At 57.3% G+C, this 25,248-nt stretch overlaps 4 protein-coding genes across 4 annotated transcripts; 1 reads left to right on the top strand and 3 right to left on the bottom strand.

The window, feature by feature from the left end:
• Positions 1–3,643: 3,643 nt before the first annotated feature.
• PAIP2 (poly(A) binding protein interacting protein 2) lies at positions 3,644–9,958 on the top strand (the record flags this gene model as incomplete). The annotated part of the gene is given in 7 exon segments (XM_079542415.1): positions 3,644–3,670; positions 4,982–5,029; positions 5,033–5,083; positions 5,087–5,088; positions 6,089–6,248; positions 8,532–8,711; positions 9,893–9,958. Coding segments are annotated over 7 exon segments (534 nt in total).
• A 4,107-nt stretch (positions 9,959–14,065) lies between these two features.
• SLC23A1 (solute carrier family 23 member 1) lies at positions 14,066–17,729 on the bottom strand (the record flags this gene model as incomplete). The annotated part of the gene is made up of 15 exons (XM_079542441.1): positions 14,066–14,313; positions 14,384–14,479; positions 14,810–14,953; positions 15,063–15,192; positions 15,271–15,376; positions 15,586–15,733; positions 15,837–15,993; positions 16,078–16,198; positions 16,314–16,495; positions 16,563–16,630; positions 16,711–16,799; positions 16,870–17,027; positions 17,101–17,223; positions 17,294–17,350; positions 17,694–17,729. 15 exons carry the CDS (start codon positions 17,727–17,729, stop codon positions 14,066–14,068), a joined length of 1,863 nt encoding a protein of 620 aa, XP_079398567.1.
• A 415-nt stretch (positions 17,730–18,144) lies between these two features.
• Positions 18,145–19,152, bottom strand: MZB1 (marginal zone B and B1 cell specific protein; the record flags this gene model as incomplete). Its single annotated transcript, XM_079542200.1, has 4 exons — positions 18,145–18,331; positions 18,400–18,504; positions 18,585–18,691; positions 18,958–19,152. 4 exons carry the CDS (start codon positions 19,150–19,152, stop codon positions 18,145–18,147), a joined length of 594 nt encoding a protein of 197 aa, XP_079398326.1.
• Positions 19,153–19,789: 637 nt separating this feature from the next.
• Positions 19,790–24,086, bottom strand: PROB1 (proline rich basic protein 1; the record flags this gene model as incomplete). The annotated part of the gene is made up of 1 exon (XM_079542538.1): positions 19,790–24,086. The coding sequence occupies one exon, from the start codon at positions 24,084–24,086 to the stop codon at positions 19,818–19,820; it is 4,269 nt and encodes a 1,422-aa protein (XP_079398664.1). The 3' UTR covers positions 19,790–19,817.
• Between the last annotated feature and the right edge of the window lie 1,162 nt (positions 24,087–25,248).

Here is a 25,248-nt window from a genome sequence, read left to right as displayed (position 1 = left end):
AAAAAAAATCAAAAAAAGCAGTATCTTTATATCCTTCACATGTAATTTTTCATACCTGCATTTTAAAACTGTTTCTGTTGATCTAGTTTTGTCAAGAATCTTTTAGAACTGTGCTCTTAATGTACCTGCACATGTGATATGTGAACAGGAATTTGCATGTGTAACCTGTGTTTATCCGTAGTTTTTGTTATTTACTGCTTATTTGTGAATTCAGGTTACTAAAGTGATTTACCAATAAACAAAGCTAGGCAACAGTAACTTGTACAGATGTTTGGCATGTTAACCATTGTGTTTACTGAGCTCTTGAATCCCTTGTTCATGATGGCACACTGAAACTCTAGCTGTCCTGAAATTGCATGTTTTAACTCCTGTGATTTCGAAGCTTACTAAATAACTTCTTGCTCTTTTCTAAAACTTCTTCCATTTCCAAACAAATTAAAATGTCACTTGTTAAAACACTGGTAGGTATATTCTGCTGACAGTTTTATTTCTTTAGCTTTGAGGGGAATATCATAAAAGTTAAGTTCAAGCCACACCACGTTCATGTGGGTGAAGATGACTCGGGGTGGTTATTTCAACCCAAAACTCCTGACCTGTGGGGATTCTTAAGTGCTAAGAACGATTTTTTTCAAATGCACGAGGCTGAACCCTGACGAAGTTAGCTCAGTTAAGTGAATGCATCTGGCAGATGTGATGGTGTGCTTTGTGAAATGAAAATCCCGATCACTTGTCTCCTCAGTACGTCGCCTCCTGCTGTTGGATCCTCCAGCAAAGAGGAGGATATGCCCCATGCCTTCTGTGTGAGAACAGTGAAAGTTGAAGTGTCTCATACAGTGGTGATAGCAGCTTGGCTGGAGACTACAGGGAGACAGTGGTGAAATGTCAGTAAACAGCTAATGCACAGACTGTACTTCAATAGCATATCCAAACAGCGAGATCTTAACATGCCGTGAGGACTTCTTGCACTTTCTTGAGAGCGAGTTACGTGACACTCATCAGTATAATGCAGTGAAAGTATTTAGTCTTAAAGCTGCCCCACTGCCCCCTGCTTACCCGAACCCCAGAAGGAAATGCACACAACAGGAGCTGTGCCATCAGTTCTGTTTGTGAGTCACAGGGATGTACTTGGACCTGTACTTGTTCATAATGACACTTGTTATTCTGCCATCTCCAAGAGGCCACCTAATTCATTGGGCGAGCAGAGGTCTTTCACTTCAAAGCAACGATTTAATCGTTGGCAGTCGTCCCACTTTCCTAAAACTGGTAGATGAGAATTTTAAACAAGAGGACAGAAGTGCAAGGTCCCCCCAAGCATTGTAACACTACTTGCATACAACATACACCGCTAAGATTCATGGTGAAATCGTGCAGCTCCATATGTTATATTTGTGAGGAAGCCTTTCCTCTTAGCAGTTGTGATCATCTTCAGTAGCTGTGCCATTCAGTGGTCCTACATGTAGTCCCTTTTCTTTTCTAGGTCCCCAGCCTGTGGTAAACCCTAACCTGGGTAACTGATGAGGATTGAACTGTAGTAAGATGTTAGGTCACATTTAGTGACTAAATGCCAGGCATAAAGTAATTGTGACATAGTCCAAATTCTCAGATCAGAAATCTCTTGCTCCCGTCACCTCTAATCCTGTGTCTGAAGTCAGTGGAAGTACTGCCAGAACTTTGCTAGGCTGTGTGCAGGTCTTCACGCTTGGACACAAAATACTGTTCAGGTCTGACTTATTCCTTGATGCACGTAGGTTGTTCTGAAAGTAATGCCTCCTATTTATTTCCATCAAAACCACAACAGGTACAAAGAGCAAAATAACGCTAATTCTCAGCTACAAAACACTATTTTTTGATGTAGTTGCCAACCATTAGCTACGTGTTTTAATCAGCAAAGAAAGAAAGCTTGCAGACACTCAACTCCGCATACACAAAGGTAACCCACTGTTTCACAGCTGCTGCGGCAGTGTCATTGCTAGGAAGACATTGCTCGTGAAGTCCAACTCTGTGCTCGCTTCTACTGCTTGGTCTCCATAGACGTTCACCAAGCAGTGGTTATTGTTACTGAGTGCAATTATTTCCACGAGCAGGAATTCAGTTCCACGCCTTTGCTTCATGTGCACTCCCGTGTCAGGCACCGTTTGGTCAGTGCCCCTCTGCTGCCATCTGTCGCACGGCTGCAGCACCTAACGATGTGAGCGGGGTGGTGCAAGCTCTGCTGTCACACCACGAACATCCATTGCCTTCTGTGGGCCAGCAGAATGCAATAAGGGGTTACTGATGGTCTGTCCTTGTCTGTTCTGCTGAGAAGTGTTTTCTCATGCGTTCTCTCTCTGGCCTTTGCATGTATGCATTGTGCTGATGCCTGATGAAAGGAAGGCTTCAGAAATCGTGAGGAGATGCCCGGGGCACGCTTGGCTGCAGGATGGCGTTGGTCTGCTGCTTGTGCGCAGAGGGTGGAGGGGAAGCCTACCAGAGTGTGAAACGCTGGATGCAGCCTTAGCGATCTGCATGTGAACTTTCACGTATGAGTTTACTGAGAAAAGCAGTTCCTGAGGCGGTTTGTTCTCTGCTACACGTGTAGTTCTGCGGAGGTGCACCGAAGACCTTTGTCTCTTTGTCTCGCTGAACACAGAAATAAGTAGAAGCCGCCTCTGACAGATGTGAGACCTCCTTGGCAACGCCACAAGATGGCGGCTCGCCCTGCTGCCGGCACTACGTTTCCCGGCGTGCCCCGCGGTGCGCCCCGCGAAATGGCCGCCCGGCGAGAGCTCCCGGCATGCCGCGCGGCGCGAGGACTACAGCTCCCAGCACGCGGCGCGCCGCACCCCGGCCACGGCGGCTCCGCGCCCGCCGCCACTTCCGGGGTAGGGGGGGGCGCGGCCTGTGAGGTCACGCAGGTAGCGGAAGTGATTTCACGTCCGGCGGGGCTGCGGCGCTGGGAGGGGAGCGGGGCGGCGGGCAAGGAGCGGAGCGCAGCGGCGCGGAGCAGCTCGGAGCCGGCGGCGCGACGCGGCCTTCCCTCAGCGCGCAGGTGAGCGGCGCGGGGCCGCGGCTCCGGCTCGCCGCGGGGCGCGAGCGCGAAGGCCGCCCCGCCTCCTTCCCTCCCGCCGTTCCGCCGCTCCGTCCCCGTGAGGCGGCGCCGGGCCGGGCGCCCCCCGCCGGCGGAGGCTCCCGCGGCGCCGCCTCCATTGTTCTGCGGCGCTCATCCGGGGCTCCGCCGCGCGGGGGGGGCTCCGCGGCGCGCGGCCTGACGGGACCCGGCCCCTCCCGCCGCGCGGGGGCGGCCCTGTGGGCGAACAAAGCCCGCCGCCCCGCCCCTGCGGCGAGCGCGGCGCTGCCCGGGGCCGAGGGGCCGCGTTCGCTCTGCGCGAGGCGGCCCGTGCGCGCCTGGAGGCGGCGGCGCTGTCGGGGCGGCAGCCGCGGTGCGGGAGGCGCCGGGTTCTGTCGTTGTCCTTCACGTCTTTATGTTCCCTCTTCTTGCTTTCCGTCTGTGTGCGCTTTGATTTCCCCCTGTCTTTTGTTCTCTCCTTTTAGTTCTCTTCTTTATTTCTTTGGCTTTTTTTTTTTTTCCCCCTTCTGTTTCGTGTTTGGTTTCCCTTCCTTTTTGTCTTTTTCCCTTTGTATTATCGCGGCTCGGGGCCCTGCCATGTGGACTCACGCCTTCCTATCGGCAGTAGGTGTCAGATCGCATTCCTTTGTTGTTGGCCTTTGGGCGCTCCTCAATGCAGCTCGGGCAGGGCTGTGGGCACAGCTCCATTGGCAGCCACAGGTCTGCGCTGCCCGTCCTGCACAGAGCGGTGTGCTCTGCTGGAAGTTCCATTCTTTAGAGGCAATTTCTCAGTTCTCTTAGTTATTTTTTTTTTACCCCGAGTCTTTCCTTAAACACTTGCACTCTTCCCAGCCCCATCCCAGGACAGTTTGGAGCTATATCTCACATCACCATAGCGGAACGCTCCGCTTCTCTATTTCATAGCACTACTGATGCTATTTGTCCCGTTGCAGCGCACAGGGCTTTAGATCCTTTGCTCTGCACCCATTTCCAGATGATAGGTGTATCCATTCCTATTCACACTGCAGTGGTTCCTGCACTGTTTCCTACAGCAGCCACTTTAGGTGCTGCCTTTTCTCAGGGCTAACGCTGCACTCTGCTCGGGGCTGCCTGCACCTAATGGCCCTGAAACAGCTGAGGCTGATCTCGTCCTCACAGCCGAGCGCAGGCTGGCTGCTGACTGGAGTGGGGAAACAGCAATGTCTTGTGAGTTACAGAAAATCAAAGGGCCAGCGCTGCTGTGACTAAGGCTCTGGCCTGGGGCTTAGTGGCTATTAGTGCAGGATAAGTGCTTACATGTGTGCCTGTTGAAAAAAAATGCACATATATATATATGCTAATTAGCAGACTTAGGGCATCATCTGGAACTTCAAACATTCAGTCGGAGCTCTGGATCTTTCTTGAGGATCAGCCACGTTGTCCTTGAGCAATAATGGAAGGAGTTCAGTCCAAACATGAAGCACTGCTCATCTTCCCTCTCCAAAACCAAAGAGCTCGTTCTGCTCCAGTGTTTAGGAACTAGGAAAGCTCTTTGTGCTTCAACACATTAACCTTTCAGGGTTTTACAGTCATTGTTTTGTGTTTGTTTCAGCCTTTATGAACTTTTCTGGGTGCAGCGTTCTCTGCACAGAAGCTCCCTGGAGTTTGGCCTGAGTGCCATACATTGCTGAGGCATTATTTCACCTGCAGCACGTGGTGGTGTGCAGGAGGCCCGGTGCGTGCTTCATAAAAAGCATGAGAAAATACATGCTAATTATATATATATATTTTAAAAGTAGGCTTTCTAGACTGCAGTCTTTTATTTCTTCCAATCCATATGGTGTGTGAGCTGGTGAACAGCTGAAGCTGCTTAAAGCCATTTCGGGCTTGAGTTGGGGTGTTACATGCAGTGCCTTTTCCAGGTTTGTGTTGAGCACTGCCTGTAGTCCCTTGCAGGTCTGTTTGGAAAGGGCATCAAGAGAGATTTGCATTCTGTTGCTGAAGTAGCCATTTGGGTCTCATTTGTTGCCCTGCCGGGGAGCTGAACTGACTTCTGCATGAAGGTTTGCCTTTCAATTAGGACCCACGAGTGGAGTGAAGTCAGCAGGGTCCTTTTCTTTGTGCTCTCCTCAGCTGGGCACTGAGATGTGGCAGGTCTGTAGATATTAGGGACAGCAGCAGCTCATGTTTTCCCTTTGTATTTCAGCATGAGAAGCCCCAGTACTGTAACAGCATTAGAGGCTTCTCTGTTGTGTATATGGTAGATAGTGGGAGAAGCAACTATCTGTTGTAACTAAGTCATTTCTGATGTGTAAGACAGCTAAGATGTTGATTTGAGAATAAGAGACAAACGAATTTTTCTCAGTGCTGCACTGATGGCAGATTGGTGGTACTGTTTGCTCCCAAACTGGAAATGGGTACCGGTCACTGCGGCCGCTGTTACAGCTTGGCTGTGCCCACGTGAGGCAGGGCTGGGCTGCTGGTGAGCACAGCTCCTGAAAATACACCAAACCACTCAAGTCTGACTGTTAAACGTCATTGCTGTGGGCTGCTGTCAAAGTACTCAGTGCTGCCAGTCTGAGTTCCAAGCAGTGCTCAGCTCTTCGCGCTTAAGCGGAGGTAGGAACGCTGGCTGTAGGAAGAACAATAGGATTGCCTCATGACAGCACAGATGTTTTTGGTGCAGAGCACAGGATATCAGCAGACGGGTCTCTGAACTTGAATGCTTTGTGAGCCTGATGGTAAAGCTGCAGTATTGTTGTGAAAAAGACAAAGTCGGGTTGGGTTTTGTCCCGCGGTGCCTGTGGGCAGGCACACCAGCTTGCTGCCTCCATTTTATCACTTTGCCTCAGCCTTGGTGCTGAGGTTCGAGTTGGGGAAGTCTCCGGAATGGCTCGGCGGTGTGCCGAGCCCTGGCCCTCAGCAGAGCTCCTTGCTGTGCGTGTTATCTGGGTGCCATCACACAGCGCAGCCACCTGCACCTTCATGTGGAGGTGCAGCCCTCCATGGGCGGGGCGACGGGCGAATGTGCACGTCTTTAATTACTGCATTTCTTAATTGCAGACTTCAAATCAAAGAGGCAGCCATGAAAGATCCCAGTCGCAGCAGTACTAGCCCGAGCATCATCAGTGAAGATGTGATCATCAATGGTCATTCTCACGAAGATGACAATCCCTTTGCGGAGTACATGTGGATGGAAAACGAAGAGGAATTTAACAGGCAGGCAAGTCCTTTCCCTCTCTCAGTGCCCTGTGCTTCGCCTTGCTGTGTTGTAGCTGCAGGGAGTGGTGCTGTGCCTGCTGACCGGGGTGCAGGGCTGGGAATCCTTCTGTGGTGGGATTTCAGATGGGTTTGCTAGAATGGTCCTGGGCAACAAACTAATGCTTCCTTCGCTTTTTTTTCCTTATACTTACTGTCTGTAATCTTGGTGAAAGTGGGGGAGGTGCAGGCTGTTCTGAAGCGTCCATTAATTCCTCACTTCTGCAGGTGGGAGGAAGATGTATAGCTGACAGTCTTTATGCGGCACTTCAGCAGGGACTGGTCTCACTGGGCTGCCGAGCTGCTCTGGTTTCACAAGCACAAACATGCCAGCTGCAGTTTGGAGCTGGCTGCATTCAGGTGCTTACCTGCCTCACCAGCAGGGCTGCTCTTCACACAGAACTTGATGGACGTAGTTGTTAGGTGACTTAATGCTTAAGTCCTGGTAGGGTTGCTTAACACTTAATTAACATGAAAGTAACTTAGAGCTGGTCTTCACAACCTGGTTGGAAGGAAGCCTTGACTTTTGCTTCCACCTTACACCTGGGCACAATTTTCTCTCTGTTAGGCGGCAGGGAGGAGCCCACCTCTTTCTGCTGCCCTTCTCTTAATGATTACTTGGTCTTTGTACTCAGGTTGCTGCTTTCTCTGTACTCCTATACAGTCTGAATGTGCTCAGAAGTGGAGCTTAGGAAACAATATGTCTGCAGCCCCCTCCTTAGGGCACCCAGCTAATCTGAAATTCAAGCTGCTCACAAAAAAAGTTTCTCTTTTGCAAGTGTCAGGATGGTCTCAGTGCTGCTTCCTGTTGGGTGGGTTTTTCCTCCTCCAGGACTGTGCTGCAACTAGCATAGCACCTGGGGAATGAGCTGGGAGGTGGGTGGCAGATGAACTGCTTTTCAGGTGCACTGTTTTCAGAGAGCAGGGCCAGTGGGGAGGAGGCGAGGATGCAGCAGGCAGGTGCTGTGTGACGTGCTCCTCTTTGGAGGCACATCCCACTGTGAGAAGCTGAACGAGCTAATCAGGGGCTGGAGGATACAAATGAGCAACATTAACTGAGAGACATTTGGGGATTAAGCATTTGTGACTTCTAGATTGGCAGCACGTGTAGGTATGCATCCGTGTAACAAAAACCTGGAGCTGGACAAGCCCTGCTGTAACACAAGCTTGTGGCTGTGTGCCCACGGCTTCCTTTTGCCCACGCACACAGGATGGAGAACCTTCACAGGAAGGATTGGCTGGAGGCTGCTGCCCCTTGCTGGGCTGCTTCACCAGCAGGGAAACTGATAAGTCAGTGTCTCGTGGGGTTTGAATTCTCTGCACAGTCACTTAGAGTCCCTGTTCCCCAGAAGTTGTGCATCTTGAGCACTAAGTGAGCTGGTGCGTGTGTTCCCAATCACTGAGGGCCTCAGTCTGTGGGAATCCTGAGCTCTGACACTAGCTTCAGGAATGCGCCTGAATTTCCACTTGAGGATTGAGTGCATGTGTGATTTGAGAGTGAAGGATGAATAAGAGAACTTACTTAAGCTTCCACTGAATGAATGTGTTCTGAATCTTTTTTTTTTTTTTTTTTTTTACTCCCTTACTTTTGGCAACTCAGCTTCTATTTCCCAGCTTTCCTCTCTTGAGCTCCAGTGCGGGACATGAAAAGTTTGTCAGGATCAACACCCAAAGCTTGTTTACTGAACAGCCAAGCAAAACCTGCCTTTAATCTTCGCCGCGCGTATCAGTTCTGCAGCAGTTGATCCGCCCTGCTTTTAGTGCAGCAGGGCAGCAATCCCAACAACTGCTCACATCATATAAAGAACCCGCAAGAGCTGCATCCTGCAGATGTACAGGTGTGGGAGAGGTGCTGCTTGCTCCCTGCTCCAGGTGACAGGCGGTCGCTTTTTCCCCAGGGAGCCTTACAGAATGTGCAGTGCTGTGTGTGTCACCCCTGGTTCCCTTCCAGAGGGTTCTGTCACTTGGAACCAACGTTCTGCCTCTCCTTGAGCTCATAGCAAGCTCCCCACAGGAAGCGCTACCTGAGCAGCTAGGGCTGCTGTTCTCTTCCAGCCATAAGCTCCTGGGACAAAGCACTTCTTGACATTAAAGAAACAAAGCTGCTTGCCTTTGTAGCACCAGTGGTGTTCTGCCAGAAGTCCTGTTGCTTGGCTAGAAAGGAGGTCAGCTAGGTGCGCAGACACTGAAGGGAAGATGTAAGCTTTCAGTAGCTTTACTAATAAGGCGTTTTCTTCCCGTTGAATAGATTGAAGAGGAGTTGTGGGAAGAAGAATTTATTGAGCGCTGTTTCCAAGAGATGCTGGAAGAAGAGGAGGAGCACGAATGGTTTATTCCAGCCCGTGATCTCCCACAAACAATGGATCAAATCCAGGACCAGTTCAATGACCTTGTTATCAGTGACAGCTCATCACTGGAGGATCTGGTGGTAAACTCCATTTCTTGTCATATTTCTAAAACTTGGCATCTCTTTATCCATGGCTGATTTTTCTTGCTGATAATAGCAGTAGAAAATCCTTTATGTTAGGCCAGGGACTCTTAAACCATGTGTGATGGAAGGGGAAATGTGCAGCAGCTGAGTAAGGTATGCTCCCCCAGGTGATGAAACCTGTTCGGTGGTTTTCTTTAAAACCACGTGGTGCCTTTTTTAGGCCATGGCATAAATTTAAGTGGGTTTGGACATGCATACCTCATTACGAGAGAGAGAGGCAGCGAGTGGAGCTCTGACTGAGCTGCCATGGCAGCACTGCATCAAGTTTAATTCTGCGTTTGTCAGCTCTTACATATTAGGTAGGTACAGATCACTCCAGGGCCTGATTTGGATCACTGGTACCATCGCAGATCTCTTTATAGAGATTCTAAAGGAGGAAGCAGCTAAGTAAACTGATTATTTCCCTCTTTCTTGCTCCACAGCTTCTTAATAAACTGAAAGGGCAGTGTGTACAAGTTTTCCTTAACGAAGTGGGGCGTTACTGGTGTGTGGCACAGAAAGCATGCAGTCATATCACACAACTGCTGTGAAATTCAGATACAAGCCTTAACCTTTCCCAAGGTTAAGCAGCTGCAGGTGGCAGCTTGGGACTCAAGAACAGAAAAGCCTGCTCCTCTCTTTATTTGTTGTTTTTTTTTAATAATGAGTAGCTTATTTTGGGGGTGCTGGCTGCCCACCTGTAAGTGCAGAGCGCTGACTGTAGGGGAGCTGCTGCCCTGTGGGGGGGACACAGGCACTGAACAATCTAGTGCTCGTATACACTGAATTCCTAGGGGTGGCTGAAGTTCCTGGAGCAAGTCTCTTCTTGCTTAAGAACAAAACGCCTTGTGGTGCATTTAACTTAACTTCAGAAGCTGTTTCAGCATTAGTGGCAGTTGCTGGTTCTGCTGCGTGCCTTGTTTGTTTTGTTACTCACTGAGCCCTCATCTGACTGCAGTGTGCAGGTGGGGCTAATGGAGGTGCGAGCAGAGCGTGCTTCCCTGGTGAGTGCAGAGGCTTTCTGTGTGCGCCTGGTGCTCTGGATGTCCTTAATGCTGTCCTCCTGGAACTGTATTTCAGTTTGGAAGTAGAGGATGAAAATAACGATTCAACTGGAGTTCTGTTTTTTCCTTCCTCAGGTCAAGAGTAATCTGAATCCAAACGCAAAGGAGTTTGTTCCTGGGGTGAAGTACTTAAATATTTGAGTAGACTGGGCCCTCTTTTGGTGGATGTAGCACAATTTCCACACTGTGAAGCCAGTATTAGAAGATTTAATTGTAAAAGCTCTCTCTTCTTGTCACTGTGTTACACTTATGCATTGCCAAAGTTTTGTTAGTCTTGCATGCTCAATAAAAAGTGCTGAGACTGTTACTAAGTAAATCTGTCAAAAGTTTAATGGAAACATAATTGGGCCCTGGCTCTCTGCAAAGGAGACAGTGAGGTAGGAAGCACCAGTCAAGTTGAGACAAAGTACCACGTTTATGAACCTTCTGCAGACTCTGTCTTTTTAAGTAGGACTTGGAATTTGCTTTGGATGGTCTCTTTTTAACTGAAGATGTGCTAACTGGTGCTGGCTCGCACCTGATAATGCCTTAACTTTAAAATGGAAGCAAGGTGATCTGATTGTTACGCAGATTAGCTAACTTTCTTTGAATTATCAGTATTGTTACTAATGTTACATTTTCCCCTTAAAAATATATATATATTCATGCTTCTTTTGAGCAGCCTGAGCTCTAACAGAAACCGTACAGACCTGCACAGAGTCATAGATCTCAGCTACTGAACTGACATCCCGGCGGTGGGGAGGAAGGGATTCCCTGTGCTCGCAGTGTGTTACCATGTCAGCAATCTTTCACTTCCTAATTATGTTACAGGACATGTGAGTTTCATCACAGTTTCTTCCAAGAGCCCACATGCGGACATAGCGATGTCTGTGTAACTTTTAGCGTACAACTTTATTATAGCTGGATTTAACCAAGCAAACCCTAGCATTAGTGATTTGAGTGGTGCTTTTCCCTTGCTTTGTTTAATCATCACTACACGATAGTCTACAGCACAACGACTTTTTTGTTTTTGTTTTGTTTTTTTTTTCTTTTAATAAAGCTAGAACAGTTTTGGCTTCTTAAACTTCATACTTGGGTAGGTTAAGCTGCCATACGTGTTCAGTGTGAATAGTGTTTAAGTTGAAAATATTGTAAAAAAATTATATTTTTTCAAAAATATTTAAAAAAATAAATAATAGTAGAAATGATTTGGTGACTGTCTCGTGAATGTGCATCTCAGGGAAACGTATTCCTCCTCCTACCTAGAGGGGTTGTGGAGTTTCCTCTGGAGATACCCAGAGCCTGGATGCCTCCCTGCGCAGCCTGCAGTGCCAGAGTTTGGACTGGGGCATCTCCAGAGGTCCCTTCCAGTCTCTGTGGTTCTGTGTTCATGTCAGATATGGTGTCTGTAAGGCTGCTTGTGGCAGGATAGTCCGAACTGATCTCAGCTGGGGCTCTGACTGCTTTTCCTTCCCTTCCTATGAAGCCTGACTGCTTTGTGTGTTTGCCTGAGCATATTTTCCTGCGTTCTCATCACTGCTAATCCCCGTTCTGCCCCACTCTTCTGGCAGCACAGGAAGTTCCAGTTAGCAGCTGACGGCGCTATATAAAACCCACTGCTTGACACGGGCTTTGGGAGGCCCTGGCTGGGCAGCTGGAGCTGGGTGCTCTCAGACATAAAGCCCCAGAGCTGCAGGAAGGGGTGGGCAGGCCGTGGGGTGATGTGCCAGCAGCCCCTGGCAGCCTGCAGGTGGGGCCTTGATCCACTCTTGCATCAGAACTTTGCCCAACCTTCCTGTTTTTATATATTTAAAAAATATATATATATATGTATTTTTTTTCCTCTTAAGCTCTGGGTAAACCAAATGGGAACACCTCAGAAATCACAGTGCTGTACAGCAGGAAGAGAGGCACTGCCTTTGCACCAGTACTACAGCAGAACCAATTTGCTTTGCCAGTCTCCTCCAGCTGGCAGATCTGCTCTCCCAAAGCATTCACATGTGCTGAGTGCTGCTCTGCAAAGCACCCATCTCATCTCCTGGCCTCCCTGGCCAGAGCTGCCTTTTCCTTTCCCAGATCTACTGACCTTCCCAGATGTAGCAAAACTCTTCTGGTGTTTCTGCTGTTTTGTTCAAGTTCCCAAACATGGGGTTGGGGAATAGCAGAGCACCACATACAGCTGACTGGAGCTGAAGCTGGGGTTCCACCAGAGTCCCTGCAGGGCTGGCAGCTGGTTTGCTTGCAGCCCTTGTCCCTGAGCTCTGGGCGTTTGGCAGCTGAATGCTTCAGTTGGGGCCAGCTTGCGAAACACACAGGCTTGCTGTGATTTGCTTTTGTGCTTTGTTCTTATCCCAGGCAACTCCATAACATAGAAGGGTTTATTGGAGAAGTGAATGCAGTGGTGGTGTCTGCTGGGGGCACGTAGCTGGCATGTAGATGTCAGTGGGAAGGTGCTGAAGGGCTCTGCTTCCAGCCAGGAGCTCAACCCCAGATGAGGAGTTTGGAGTGATCCCTGGCTCTGTGTCAGTTTGTGCTCAAATCAGCGCAGCGAAACAAAGTAGTCAGCCCCTGGCTCTTAGGAACTGCTGGCTTAGAATTGTTTTGTGTCAGTGCTGTGTTTGCCTGGGACAGTTATCTTTCTCTGCAGCTCTCCCAAGGGTGCTGTGTTTGGGTTTGTGACTGAAGCAGTGCTGATAATGTTGGGGTCTGGCTGTTGCTGGTGCAGCCCAATTGGTGGGAGGGCTCTTCCATTACTGAACCTGCTGGGCACCAGTGCGCCCATGGGAGGAGACAAGTGATTGCTTTTTTGATTGCTCGGATCTTCATGTTGTTGGTTATCTCCCTCCTGTTCCTTCCTTCACTTATTATTTACTTATTTTTTCACTGAGAGGGTGGTGAGGTGCTGGCACAGCCGGGGAGGCTCTGGATGCCCCATATCTGGAGATGTTCAAGGCCAGGTCGGATGAGGCTACGGATAAACTCACATAACATCTGACCTAAGGGCTGGCAGGCCTTCCTGATGCAGGGGTTTGGAACTTGGTGATCCTTGAGGTCCCTTCCCACCCAAGTCATATGATTTTATGACAAACCATCCTTATCTTCTCCCATGAGATCTCTTTCGCTCTTTGTGCTCTTCTGCATGGGGTGGGGAGGGAGGGAGAGGTTGCCTGTGCCTGGCTGTGTCAGGGCCGCATCAACCCAGTGCTGCCTTCAGCTTTGGGTTTCAGCATTAAACCCGGTGTCAGAATCACAGAATCACAGAATCACAAGGTTGGAAACGACCTGCAAGATCATCCAGTCCAACCACCCTCCCATTCCTATCAGTGCCACAAGCTACTAAACCATCTCTCGTAGCTCCTCATCCAGGCGCCTCTTGAACACCGCCAGGGACGGCGACTCCACCACCTCCCTGGGCAGCCATTCCAGTGCCTGACCACCCTTTGAGAGAAAAAGTTTCTCCTAATGTCCAACCTAAACCTCCTCTGCTACAACTTCTGGCCGTTTCCTCGGGTCGTACTATTTGCGTGGGAGAAGAGGCCAGACCCTTTTGCACCACAATCTCCCTTCAGGAAGTTGTACAGTGCAATGAGGTCTGCCCTGAGCCTCCTCTTCTCCAGACTGAACAATCCCAGCTCCCTCAGCCGCTCCTCATAAGGTTTGTGCTCCAGACCCCTCACCATTTCGTTGCCCTTCTCTGGACACGTTCCAGGGTCTCAATGTCTTTCTTGTAGTGAGGGGCCCAAAACTGAACACAGTACTCGAGGTGCGGCCTCACCAGTGCTGAGTACAGGGGATGATCACCTCCCTGCTCCTGCTGGCCACACTATTTCTAATGCAGGCCAGGATGCCGTTGGCCCTCTTGGCCACCTGGGCACACTGTCAGAAATGACAGGGGCTGTGGGTTTGGATTTTCTTTAATGCATAACCTTAAAACGGACCGCTCCGATTGCTGGACCCGGTGCAGCACCAGCTGCATCTGCTGTGCGGCCCTGCAGGAGCCAAGGGCACGGCGCAGCCTGGTGCTCCCGGCGCCTCGATGGAAGCTGCTGAGCCACAGCGGGGCTTTGAGCGCGTCTCAAGGCAGCGTGGACTGAGGCCGGCGCCTGGGAGCCCTGCTGTCACGGCAGCCCCACGCTAAACCAAGCCAATGCCATTCCCACAGGCAGCGCCTTCCCCCGGCGCTGCGTTGGGAGCGGAGGGCTCGCAGCCCGGGCGGTGCTCTGTGATGGGAGCCCAGCGCTTGGCTCAGCCCCTCCGCAGCCGCCGCCGTCACACCTTGGTGCAGACAGCCGTCCCGTCGGCGCCGTCCACCGCGCCGTCATCTGCCGTGTGGCTCTTCTTTGCCCGCCAGGCGAAGCCGGTGAAGAGCGGGCAGATGGGCACGTGCCGCAGCCAGCGGCTCCTCCTCACCGCGCTCATCCCAAAGGGGAAATCGTAGCTCCTCAGGTCGGCTGAGGCCGTGCTGTCTGCGTGCGCGCCAGCCTTCCACTGCACCAGTCCCCGCTCCTCCCGCGTGCCTGTGAGCAGGCGCAGCTGCCGTGTGCTGGGATGCCCACCGCAGCCCCGCGCCCGGCCCGCTGCACGTACCTGGGATGGTGTTGTCCAGGATGAAGGCCAGGGTGCCTCCCACAAACATCTCGGTGGTCAGCAGCACCGTCAGGATCTGGTCCAGCTCAGGGACGCCTGCGGGAGGGACAGGCTGAGCGGGACAGGGAGTGCAGGGATGGGAAGCACAGGGCTCATGGCGTGTGCTGCCTCCCACGCCGGGCACATGGTGTTCAGAGGTGCCGCTGCCCACTTGCAAGCTCTCCTGTGCTGCTTTGAGGTTCACTGAGCTGTATCTTGGAGCTGCCTTCCCAACTTCAGTCACATTTGCCCTACAAGTGCACTTACCGCTGCAGGTTAGCGAGCAGAGCCGCGTTAAGGTGCACAGACTGAGAGATCTGCCCTGCTCGCCCTAAGCACCTTCACACCAGGATGCTGCTGGCAAATAGTGTGAGGGGCTCCTGGTACCTGTGTCGATGGACTTGGGGTGGGCATCCAGGTAGTTGGGCAGCGTCAGCCCAAAAAACATGGAGAAGCCCAGCACAAAGAGGTTGCGGGAGGAGTTCATGTCAACAAATTGCAGGTTGGAGAGGCCGACGGCCGTGATCATGCCTGCAAGCAGAGATGTGGCCAAGTGCTGTGGGAGCTGCAGTGCTGTAGGACAGGACAGTCCTCAGTGCAGCTCCAGTGCCACCCACTGCTCCCTGTGCAGTGCAGTTACCAAACAGCGTGCAGAACATCCCGCCAAGGATGGGGTCGGGTAGCGAGGCGAACAGCGCGGTGAACTTTCCGATGGTGCCCAGGATGAGCATGATCCCAGCGCCGTACTGAATCACCCTCCTGCTCCCCACCTGCACGGGGGGACGCAGGCGGTGCGTGGAGGTGGCTGTGACCCCCTGGGGATGGGGAGCGCGCAGATCGGGGGGTACCTTGGTGATGCCCAGCACCCCGATGTTGGGGCTGGAGGAGGTGGAGCCGTTACCGGTTCCCATCAGCCCTGCGATGATGCAGGAGATGCCTTCTGTGAAAATGCCCCTGGGGGATGAACAGAGGGTGCCGTTCCCTGCGGTGGCTTTGGAGATGTGCCCAAGGTGTGGGGGTGTGCCAGTGGGGAGGAGGTGGCCCTGCACCACCGGGAAGTGGAAGCATGAAGCAGCCATGGGCACAAAATGGGAGCCAGGCGCAGGCAGTGGGGTGCTGCCGGGGTGCAGGGTGATGTCCCCGTCCCAGCAGCATTGCCATACCTGTTGATGGCGTGCACCGGGGGTGCAGGCGCTCCTGACAGCCGCGCACAGGAGTAGTAATCCCCGATGGACTCGATGATGCCGGCCAGCGTGGCACTGAACATGCCCAGCACGGCTGCTGAGGTCACTGTAGGCAGCCCCCACTGACCTGAGGGGAGCAGCACCGCCATGGGGCTGTGCCACCACCTTGGGGTGTGTGCCCCCGGTGAGGCCGTGCCCACTCCCTGCCCGTGTCGCCGTGGGTCACTCACAGGGGTAGGGGAAACGGAACCAGGGGGCCACCGAGAGGATATTCCCACGCGCGTCTGTCCGGGCCTTGTAGCCGTACTCCTCAGGGTTGCTGGGGAGCACGTCAGTACGTGTCAGCACGTAGCAGAGCAGCCACATCACCATGATGGCCAGGATGATCTGCAGGCAGCGATGGGGATGTGTGTGTGTGGGGGGGGAGACCCGCAGCAGTGCTCCTCAGCGCCTCCCCAGCCCCATCCCTACAGGGAACATCTTGAAGATCTGCACGCGCAGCAGGACGAAGCCGTGTCCCCAGCGGAACCCAGGCAGGCGCACGGTGACGTTCCGCAGGTACTGCGCAAACAGCACGATGAGAACGATGGACCTGCGGAGAGCAGAGGGCCCTGAGGACGCCAGGGGTCACCAGGTGCCTCTGGTGCTACCCGCAGCGTTGGCACAAGGGCCTGAAAACCATCCACATGCTCATCGTGGTGCCGTACAGCGCTGCAATGCCCCAGTGCGAGCCGGCCCGATCGCCAGCAGCCTGGAAGACGGAGAGGCCGATGAGGGACACGGTGGGGGTGACGGTGAGCGGCCCGATGTAGTTGAGCAGCGCGCCGGGCAGCCCCAGCAGCCCGATGAACACTTCCACCAGGCTGGACACCACGATGGCCCCCTGGATCTGCGGGGTGACACGTGAGCGGATGCGGGGCGGCATTGGGGCCACACGGGGCAGGGCCGGGCCGTACCTCCCGCATGCGGGGCTGCCAGATGTGGGAGGTGTTGAGCGGCAGCACCCAGTTGCCATAGATCTGCTCTGGGGACGGAGAAGGGAGGAGGTGAGCGCCGGGACGGCGGGCAGCGTGTCGTGCTGCCATCATGTTATTCTGGTTCTACCTTCAGGTGGGCACTGCCACTTCTCCAGTGCCAGGATGGCCTTGGCGGGCACCAGGAAGGCCAGCGCGCTTGCCTGGAACAGTGGCAGCCTGCGGGGTGGGAGGGTTGGCTGCAGCCCTTGGGAGGCATGCGGGCCGGGGGCAGCAGGAGCGGCCCTACCTGATGCCCACGGTGGTCTGGATGAGGGTGGTGATGCCGACGCAGGTGAAGATGGTGCCGATGAGGTAGCTGACGGTCAGCTGGTCCTTGCCCACACACAGGCTCTCGGCCAGCAGGAAGGGCACGGCGATGGTGCCGCTAAAGCAGGTCAGGTAGTGCTGGGGGGGCAGCGGTGGAGGGGCTCAAAGGGGAGCCGTGGGAGGCTCTGGGGATGTGGGGGCCATGCCATACCTGGAAGCCCAACAGGATGCAGAGATACCAGGGGGGCACGTCCTCGATCTGGTACAGCATGTCAAACTGCCGCCGGGCCGGGGAAGGGCTGGGGTCCGCCACGGGGCCCTGGGGAGGGTACGGCTGAAGGGGAAGCGCTGAGCCCGCCGCCAGCCCCGGGGGGCTTAGGGACAGGGATGGGGGCAGTGCTCACCCTGCCTGCCCCGGGGGGACGCTGAGGGTCAGAGGGGGGGAGGGCCGGAGTGGTGTCCTGGAGGCAGAGAGAGGCAATGGGTGGATCGGTGTTGTGCCGGGTGTGCCATGGGAACCGGGCTGCGGCCTCCTGGGGATGTGGGGACACCGCCCGGCCACCCCCGCAGGGCTCTGGGCCCCTGGGTGCTGCCCCAGGGTGCTGGGTCCCCGCTGTCCCCGTGGCAACCGTAGCACCCCCAACCGCAGCGTCCCACCACCTCCCTGGTGTGTCCCCTGGGCCTCACCCCCTTTGGGCTCCCCCCACCCTTTGCCATCCCGAGGTGCTGTGCCCCTCCCCACCTGCCCCCTCCCCAACGCCCTATGGGGACGGGTGAAGGGGTCGGGGTCAGAGCCGCGGTCACCTGGGGCTGGGGCAGTTCTCCCGAGCGGGTTCCCATCCTGGGCAGTGCGGGGATGTCACCGCGCGGTGGCTTATATTGTGCCGGGGAGGACTTTACTCTGCGGGTTGTGAAACCAGGGAGTGTGGTGGTGGTGAGGGATGAGCGATTAACTGCTTTAATTAGGGCTGGCACCGCCGCCCGCGCCACTTTGGTCAAACATTAAGGTGGAGGGTTACAGAGTAACAGCAGGATTGGGGCACGGGTGCCACTGGGGATGTCCCCACGAGTGCAAACAGATGTGGAGCTGGGATGGCGACAGCAGCAGCCCGGCGTCCCCGGCATGGTGCCGGCAGTGCCACCTCCCTCGGCGTCCCCTCTGCGTGTGTCCGGTGCTGCAGTACGCGGTTGGCTCCAAAGGTCGTCAGGCATTAAGCATTAACCATCCACAGTAACGGCACATGAAGGCCGCTGGCTACAGCTCGTTCTGCAGTGCCTTGGGGGGAGCCGAGCCCCCTGCCTTGGACCCCCCCAGGTGGGCGCACGGCCCCTTCTTGCCATGGCACAGCAGCTCCCGCAGAGCGGTGGGACCCCGTCGGTGCGCTCCGTACAGCTGCTCCTCGCTGTGCTCGCCCACAAGGCTGTGGCACATCTTGGCCAGCCTGCGGGCAGTGGGAAGCGTCGGGACGTGGAGTGCTCCCGTGTCCTCCCCCATCCCTGCAATGCTCACCTGCCCGGCCACGGCCCCCCCATCACTGCCACGCTCATTGCCTCCTGTCCTGGCAGGCCCGGTCCCATCAACCGCCGCTCTCCTCTCAGCTCCTGCACGCCGTAACTGCAGGGGGACGTGAGGCTGGGGTCTGCTCCCACGGCCCAACCACCCACTGCACTCTGCGGAAGGGTTGCACCACTCACAGCTCCCAGTCCTGAGAGCAGCTCTGCTCCAGCACCTCCATGTAGTCCGACTCGCTCAGCGCCTTCCTGCCCTGCTTCGCCTCCGCACGGCTGAGCCGCCCCTCCAGCTGGGGCAGGAATTGAGGAGAAAGTGACCATGATGTGGCCATGTGCCATGACCCCCCTCTCCATGAGCCCTGACCCCTCTAAAAGCAACACAACCCCTCTCCGTGCACCACGACCCCTCTCCATGTGCCATGACACCTCTGCATGTGTCACAGCCCCTCTCCATGCACCGTGACCCCGCTCCCAACCCAGTGCCCCCCTTATCCGCCCTCCAGCAGTCAGAAGCACTTGGCGCAGTGCAGGGCTGCTGGTGGATGTTCCCCCGCACCTGGAAGGCGATGGCGTGGCACGCATCACAGCGCAGGGCTTCAGGCATGTGGGGCGAGAGCCGCTCCTCAGCACTCATCTGGGGCGCAGGGATGCTGTGGGATGAGGATGGGGCCTCAGGGTCCCCACATGCGTTCTCGGCCCCCGTTCTTGCTGCCAGGCTGAGGGTCACACACAGCACCAGCACTGCCTGCATGCTGCTGCCCTGGCACTGCTGAGCCATGCTGGAAGCAACAGGGGCGGGCGCAGGAGGTATCACCCCCGGGCACCCATGCGCGGCCGATGCACCTGCATCCGGCTGATGCTCTGCGCAGCCGTCCGGCCCTCAGTTATGCTTTGTGGTTTAATTCAGAATTCTGGTTTGATTCAATCCTGCCATGCCTACACCGTCCTCCCCCAGACCCTCCCTGGGAGTGGCTCACCTCCTCCTCCTCCTGGGCTTGTGACCCCCAACCCCACTGGTGCACCATCACTATCTGCAGTGCCCTGCATGTGCCCTGAAAGGAACATCTGTGCCCCTCGTGTGCCCTTTACAGACAACGCGGACACGGATGGGTTTGTAGGATTAATGTTGGCCCGGCACTTTTATTGCTATTTTCAGGAGTCTGTGCTGTGGCTGCGCTGCCTCTGTTCATCGCCCTTGGGATGGGAGCAGCAGGATGGGGGCAGTGGGGCCATGCACATGGTCCCTTTGCTGCTGCGGCCACACTCCCACAACTTCAGGAACCCCCTGGGGCACTTTTCCCCATTCCTTCTAGGAGCCAGTCGGGCCCAGGCAGCGCCCAACACCGGCTCAGCCACAACCACGGGGTTCCTACAGCCAGGGCTGGGGGCGATGTGGGCTGGCACTGCATTTAGGGATCACAGCGAGGGCAGTGGTCCCTTCTCGGTGCTGGCAGGGCTGGCACGGGCTGGGGGCTGGTTGGGGCTGGGGCTGGCCCGCATCCCTGTGGGGATGTAATAGGGGCTCTCCAGGTATCCACAATCAGGACCCCCAGCTGCAGGTGGCCCCTCGCCCTTAGGATCGGGGCTGAAGGTTCCGGGGAAGCCCCCAGGGTTTTCGGAGGTCGGCGGCTGACCCTGCAGGTCAGGGTGTGCCGGGGAGGAGGCAGTGGGCAGCGGGGCTGCTGGCAGCCCTGGGAAGCTGCCATAGGGCATGTAGGGTGTGCCATAGAGCATGGGGTTGAAGGGAGCATGGTAGAATCCAGCGTGTGAGGCCACGGGCACCGGTGGGATGAGCACCTCCATGTACTGCCCTGTCTCCGGGTCGTAAAGTGTTTTCAGTTGGGGCTGCCGTGGCGCTTCCATGTAGTAGCATTTTCCACTGTCGGGATCAACGAGCATCTTGCGGTGTGCGGAGGGGTGGGGAGCAAAGGGCCGTGTGGGGCTCGGTGTGCTCTTGCTGCTCGGCGAGGATCCCTCGGTCCTCCGGGGAGCGTCTTCCATGTGAGGTTGGGGCTGGGCTGGGGGCACAGCAGCAGCCAGAGCATCAGAGGGCTGGGGGGGCTCAGAGAGGGGTTTGCTCCATGGGGCTTCCCCACCGGGATGGGGGGACACAGCAGTCCCCAGAGGAGCACTGGCCGGGCTGGGAAATAAGGGAGACCCAAAGGAAGATCTGGCCACGTTAGATATTGACGGGTACCCAAGGGAAGTAGGGTCTGGGTTGTTGGCCATGGGGGTCCCAAAAGATGAGCTGGCTGGCACGGGGACAGAGGGGGTCATAAAGGGTGTGCTGGATGGGTTGGGGACCAAGGGGGCACCAAAGATTGAGTTGAGTGGCCTGGAGAATGGAACAGTCCCAAAGGACGTCGTGGCTGGATTGGGGACCAAGGGGGTTCCAGAGGATGAGCTGGCCCGCTTGGGGACAGAGGAAGATGTAAAAGGTGTGCTGGATGGGTTGGGGACCAAGGGGGCCCCGAAGGATGAGCCAGCTGGGTTGGGGACCGAAGGAGTTGCAAAAGGTGTGCTGGGTGGATTGGGAACCAAAGAGGTCCCAAAGGCTGAGTTGGGCAACCTGGGGACTGAAGCGGTCCCAAAGGATGGAGTAGCTGGGCTGGGGACCAAAGGGGTCCCAAAGGGTGCACCCAGTGGGTATGGGAACAACGGCGTCCCAAAAGAGGAGCTGGCTGCACTAGGAACCAAAGGGGTCCCAAGGGATGTGCTGGTCAGGCTGGGGACCACAGGGGTCTCAAAAGATGATGGGTTGGGGACCATGGAGGCCCCAAGGGATGCACTGGCTGGACTGGGGACAGAAGGGGTCCCAAAAGGCATACTAGATGGATGGGGGACCAGTGGGGTCCCAATGGGTGCAGTGGCTGGATTGGGGACTGAAGGGGTCCCGAAGTGCGTGGTGGCCGAGTTTGGGACCGAGGGGGTCCCGAAGGACACACTGTTTGGGTGGGGGACCAAAGGGGTCCCAAAGGAGGTGGTGCCCGGGCTAGGGACCAGGGGCACCTTTGGGGAAGGTTTGGGGGCTTTCACAGGAATTGTCAAGTAGTTGGAGTTGTCTGCCTGGACAACAGTAAGGTGTGGATCACTGGCTCCTGGCCACTTCGTTACGTGCTCCACGGTCTCCCTCTGTTCTGGTGGCCTGCTGGCGAGTGGCACAGGGGGAACAGAGGGACCTTCACCAGCCTCCCTCGCTTGAAATGGCGCAGTGGGGCCAGCGCTGTCTGCGGGGCCGTGGTTCCCCACTGAGGCCAGCTGGCTGCCCGGCTGCTCACAGGTGGGTGGCTTCAGTGCACTTCTCACTGCTGGTTTCACATCCTGGACATTCCCTGGGCTGTCCCCGCTGCTGCGTTGTTGGTCCGCTCCAGCGCCGTCCCCTATGGTGACACTGTGACCACGCTCCTCATCCTCCTCTGTGGGGCTCAGTGGTGGCGGTGGGAGGAGAAGGGTCTTCTCCATCCTCAGCACAGCACTGCTCCGAGCCGGAGAGGCCTCCACAGCCACAGGCGGGGACTGAGGCCCGACCAGGACATGGAGGTGGCTCTCTACGTGCGTTTCCTCCACAGTCCCCACCAGTGACGGCACATGGATCTCACTGCGCTGGCGGCACGTGGCCGGGCCGGGCCGGGGGCTCTTGGTGGTGGCTGCCTCTCTCCGCACAGACTGCACCTTGCTGATTTGCACAGGTGAGCCCTGCGCCGGGTGGCTGCTGATGGATGCCGCCGTGCCCTCGCTGCGTGCTGGTGCAGGCTCTCGGACACCATCTGTCCCCACGTCCCCACCCACAGGTGGCACAACGCTCGGTGCCGGCTCGCTGCGTCGGACCGAGGTGCAGTGGATGATGAGTGGGGACGGCGGCTTGGGCTCCCCAGTGCTTTCCCTGCTGGGGCCGGGAGCCGGGGGTCCGCGAGCAGCACCGAAGCTGAGGCTGTAGCTGCTCTTCAGCAGCTTACGCACATCCCGTGGCTGCGGCACCAGCGCCTTGCCTTTGCTGCCCGGCTCGGCGGGGGTACCCACAGTGATCCCAGGTCCCTGGGGCTCTCGGGGCGCTGGCGGTGGCTTCTCCTCCCCACTGCTCTGTGGCCCCAACCTCACATCCCGCGCCTGGGAAGTGAAGATGCTCCGGGGCGGCACGTCGGGAGGCACCGAGCTTTTGGGCTCAAAGGGGACGAGCTGGGGCCTGCTGGGGCGGATGGCTCGCTGCCTCAAGCTGGGCCACGGTTTCTGCGGCTTCTCAAACTTGGGGGTGACGGCCGGCACCTTCCCATCTCTGCTGCGGCCTTCGAACAGGGCGCGCGCTCGCCAGTAGGGAGTCCTCTCTGCGGAGGGCTCGGCAGCAGGCAGGCGCTGGCACTGCACCACCTCCTGGTACCGCATCCTCTCGTTGAGCTCATTGAAGGTCTTCTTCAGCCTGCAGACGTTCTCCCGTGTTGCCTCGCTCAGCACCACACCCTTGGCCGGCCGGTGGGCACCGACGTGCCCCAGCCCCATGTCCACCAGCCTCACGTCCTCGGCCGAGGCGCTGAGGTCGGATTTGGACAGCGAGCTGGACTTGCCCTCCATGCCGTCCCCAAGTAGGTCAGTGCCGGCCGAGGACGGCCCTGAGGAGGTGGAGCTGCCCCGCAGCACCTTCTGCTGCTCCATCTTGATGAGCTGCTCGTACTGCATCTTCTTGGCCAGCACGTTCTTTACCAGGCTGGAGGCCATCCGGGTCTTGCTGCCATCACCATCCAAGGAGGCCGTCTTCACGAACTGCTTGTAGTTGAACCTGAAGTCCTCGCCGCCAGCCCTGCCCTTCCCCGGGGGCTCCTTCCTGGCGGGGGGCAGCGGCTGCGGGGCCGAGCTGTCCCCCCACGGGAAGAACCCCACCTCCTTCCTCTCCTTCCTCTTCAGCTGGATCTGCCGTTTGGGGACAGTCCTCCTCTTGCCGTAGCCCTTCTTGGCGTCGCCGCTCTCCAGCTCCACATCCACGCACTCAAACAGCTCCTTGGCCGGCACGCCGCTCAGCTCCGTACCGCGGGGCTCCCCGCACGCCGCCCACCGCCGCCCGCCGCCGCCGTCCTCGGACAGCGAGTTGGAGAGGCTGGACGAGCTGCACATGTCCAGCCGGGCGCCGGGGGGGCCCGACAGGCTGTGGAAGGACCTGGCCGTCAGCGCCCGCACCTCGCTGTCGGCCTCGTCCGAGTCGCTGGCCCCGCCGCCCCTCCGGGCCCGCCGCCCCTCGCCCAGCATCGCCGCCGGTGCCGCCGCGCACGGCCGCTCCACGAAGGCGACGACGGGCGGCCGATCTCCGCGGATGGGACCCATCCTGCCCCCGCGGCCCGGCGCCGCGCTATTCTTAGCCGTGACGGACAGCTGGGGCTGCCGGGCGCGCTCCTCCCGCAGACCGGAGCCGGGGCCGCGCGGCGGGGGGCCCTCGGGGGGCACGTAGGGCGGCGGGGGAGTGAGGTGGCCCGCATCGTCCTCTTCCAGGAACTCCAGGCAGTCCTTGAAGGTGTCGGTGGTCTCCGAGCACCGCGCCGAGTGGTAGGAGGAGATGGACGAGTCGGACACGCTCTTGGGAAGGTCGTCGCGGGGCAGCACGGACAGGCGGCCGTCCTCCTCCCAGGGGGACCCGTGTCGCTCCGCGCCGTCGGGCAGCTCGGCAGGGCGGCCCGCGTCCCTCTTGCCGCGGGGGATCATGGTGGGGACGGGCCCGGCGCTGCTCGACCTTCTGCTGCGCCCGCAGCGGTGCCCGGAGCTTCGATCACATGTGCGACGGCGGGCGCCAGGCCGGGGGGGCGATGCCAAGCGCCGTGAGGTGCAGGAATGCCTCCGCCGCCCCCGGCTCAGGGGTCTGCCTTGGGGACGGTGCTGCCGTGACCCCTCGCTGCTGCGCCGTGACCCCGCAGGCCGGGTGCCAGCACGGCCCCACGGGACGCATGGGCGTGTATCATCCCCTGGGCTGATGGGAGCACACGGAGTCCGTGCCGCTTGCCGCCCCCGGCAGCGTAGAAGGAGGCTGAGGGCCCGCGCCGCTCCTCCATCCCCATCCCGTCCCCACCCCGGGAACGCGAAGCCCGGCCCCAAGCGATCCTGCCCATAACATCCCCCGACCCAACAGCGAGCGACCAGAAGCAAGCGTGGGCTTTGAAACCAAACCGGCACCGAACGCCTCCGGGTCCGTTGGAGCCGAGCGAAGGACGGTGTTAATTAGTTGCCTAATTGCCTCGTTCAGAGGTGCGGAGGTCTCGGTGCGCCCGGCCCCATCCGGCCACCCCCGCGGGGTCAGCCCCGGCTCTGGGGGCTGTTTGCCGGCAGTGGCAGCAGGTGCCGCGCGGCGCTGCCAGCCCCGAGGCAACCCGATGCCCCTCGCCGGGTTCACGCGGGGGCTAAATTTAAACTTGGCACAGGCGGGACGGACTGAAAGCAGCCGGTGCTTAACCCCTCCCTGCTGAGACCGGGCTCCACGAGCGGCGGCTCGGCGCCGCGGTGCCCCAAATGGGGCGGTATGCACGGAGGACGCCGTGCCGGGCTTCCCAGCCGGACCCCGGCGGCCGCCCGTCCTCCCGGCCACAGCGCGGGGACGCACCGAGCACAGCGGCACGGCGCCCGGCACAGGGCGGGGGGCGCGGCCTGACCGGCGATCGCCCCGCCCACAGCCAGGCCCCGCCCCCCCGGCAGCTCCGCCATCTTCCGCACCCCCGCGGCAAATGGCGGCCGGCCGGTCTCCTAGCAACGGCCCCGCCGTGCAACGCACCGAGCGCAGCCCCTCCTCGGCCTGCTTTTAAGGGCCTGGCTGCGCAAGGGAGGACGAAGGCAAGACAGACGCGACTACACGGATCTCTTTCTTTGCAGTGCTAGT

This window comes from Tetrao urogallus (genome assembly GCF_951394365.1).
Source record: "Tetrao urogallus genome assembly, chromosome: 14".
Taxonomy (NCBI): domain Eukaryota; kingdom Metazoa; phylum Chordata; class Aves; order Galliformes; family Phasianidae; genus Tetrao; species Tetrao urogallus.
This window is presented reverse-complemented; position numbering and strand designations above follow the sequence as displayed.